The sequence below is a fragment of the Neopelma chrysocephalum genome, unplaced genomic scaffold (genome assembly GCF_003984885.1).
Source record: "Neopelma chrysocephalum unplaced genomic scaffold, ASM398488v2 Primary Assembly neopelma1_94201, whole genome shotgun sequence".
Lineage (NCBI taxonomy): Eukaryota > Metazoa > Chordata > Aves > Passeriformes > Pipridae > Neopelma > Neopelma chrysocephalum.
The window spans coordinates 1-1,309 of record NW_020922909.1 but is presented as its reverse complement, the minus strand read 5'-3'; the positions used below and the strand labels follow the sequence as shown (position 1 = coordinate 1,309).

The following is a 1,309-nucleotide window of genomic DNA, read 5'->3' as shown; positions in this document are numbered from 1 at the left end:
GACCGCCTGCCCGAGCTCCGCCAGGTCGTGGACCAGCTCAACTCCGGCTTCTTCAGCCCCCGCCAACCCGACCTGTTCCGCGACATCGTCAACATGCTCATGAACCACGACAGGTCCCGCAGGGGGCGCTGTCGGGCCGCGCCTGTCGCGACAGGGGCGCTGTCGGGGCGGGGCCCTGTCGGGGGGGAGGCGGCGGGTCGGGCTCTCCTGGGTGGGGGGTCCCCGGGAGGACGCGGGTTCCGGGGATCCGGGGGAGCTGGAGGTGGGGGGTGGGCTCGGATGTCGGACCCCCCGCGACTGGGGGGGGGGTCTCGGACCCCTGGGCTCCCCCTGACCCCCCAAATCCCCCCCCCAGGTTCAAGGTGTTCGCGGATTACGAGGCGTACGTGAAGTGCCAAGAGAAAGTCAGTGCCCTCTACAAGGTGGGGACCCCCCCCAAAAGGGGCTCCCTCAAAAGGGACCCCCAAAGTGACACCCCCAAAGGGATCACCCCAAATATAGGGGGAGGTGATGGGGGTTTCAGGGGGTTCCCAAAATCCTGGAGGGGGGGATAGGGGTTTTGGGGAGTCCCTAAACCCTCGGGAGGGGATGGAGGGTACCCGAAACCCCATTGGGAGAAATGGGGGGGGCACTAAGGGGCTCGGGGGGTTCCCCAGGTGTCCGTGGGGTTTGTGAGGGGACAGCGGGTGCAGACGAGGGTGGGGGGGATCAAAGGGGTCCCCAAAACCCTGGAGGGGGTACAATGGGGTTCCCAAATCCCACGGGGACAGAAGGGGTGGGCGCAGGGTTCGGGGGTGTCTGGGAGGGGACTGCGAGCCGCAGGCGGGGCTGGGGGGGCTCCAGGGGGGTCCCGCGGGTGCTTTTGGGGTTCCCGCCCCCCTGACCCCCCCCGGCCGCTCCCCCAGAACCAGCGGGAATGGACCCGGATGGCGATCCGGAACATCGCGGCCTCGGGGAAGTTCTCGAGCGACCGGACGATCGCTCAGTACGCGCGGGAGATCTGGGGCTGCGAACCCTCCCGGAACCGCATCCCCGCCCCCGACGAGTAGGGGATCCCCCCGCCCGGGACCCCCCCGGGCCCCACCGCGTGTCTCGGCCTCCCTAAATCACCCCCCTCGCATTAACCGGGAGGGCTCAGGGGGATCCCCGACATTTGGGGCAGTTTGGGGCTCATTTGGTCGTTTTTAATTTATTAAGGGAGGGTCCCCCCTCCGCCTCCACCTCGGGAACTGGGGGGACCCCGCAGCATCACCGGGTGAACTGGGGGGGTCCCTCCCCTAAAAAATAAAGGAAATAAAGGAATTAATGG

The 1,309-nt window shown here is 67.5% G+C and overlaps 1 protein-coding gene across 1 annotated transcript; it reads left to right on the top strand.

The window, feature by feature from the left end:
• Positions 1-6: 6 nt before the first annotated feature.
• Positions 7-1,309, top strand: LOC113980444 (glycogen phosphorylase, muscle form-like). The gene is made up of 3 exons (XM_027707658.1): positions 7-113; positions 356-422; positions 906-1,309. The coding sequence occupies exons 1-3, from the start codon at positions 94-96 to the stop codon at positions 1,047-1,049; spliced, it is 231 nt and encodes a 76-aa protein (XP_027563459.1). The 5' UTR covers positions 7-93; the 3' UTR covers positions 1,050-1,309.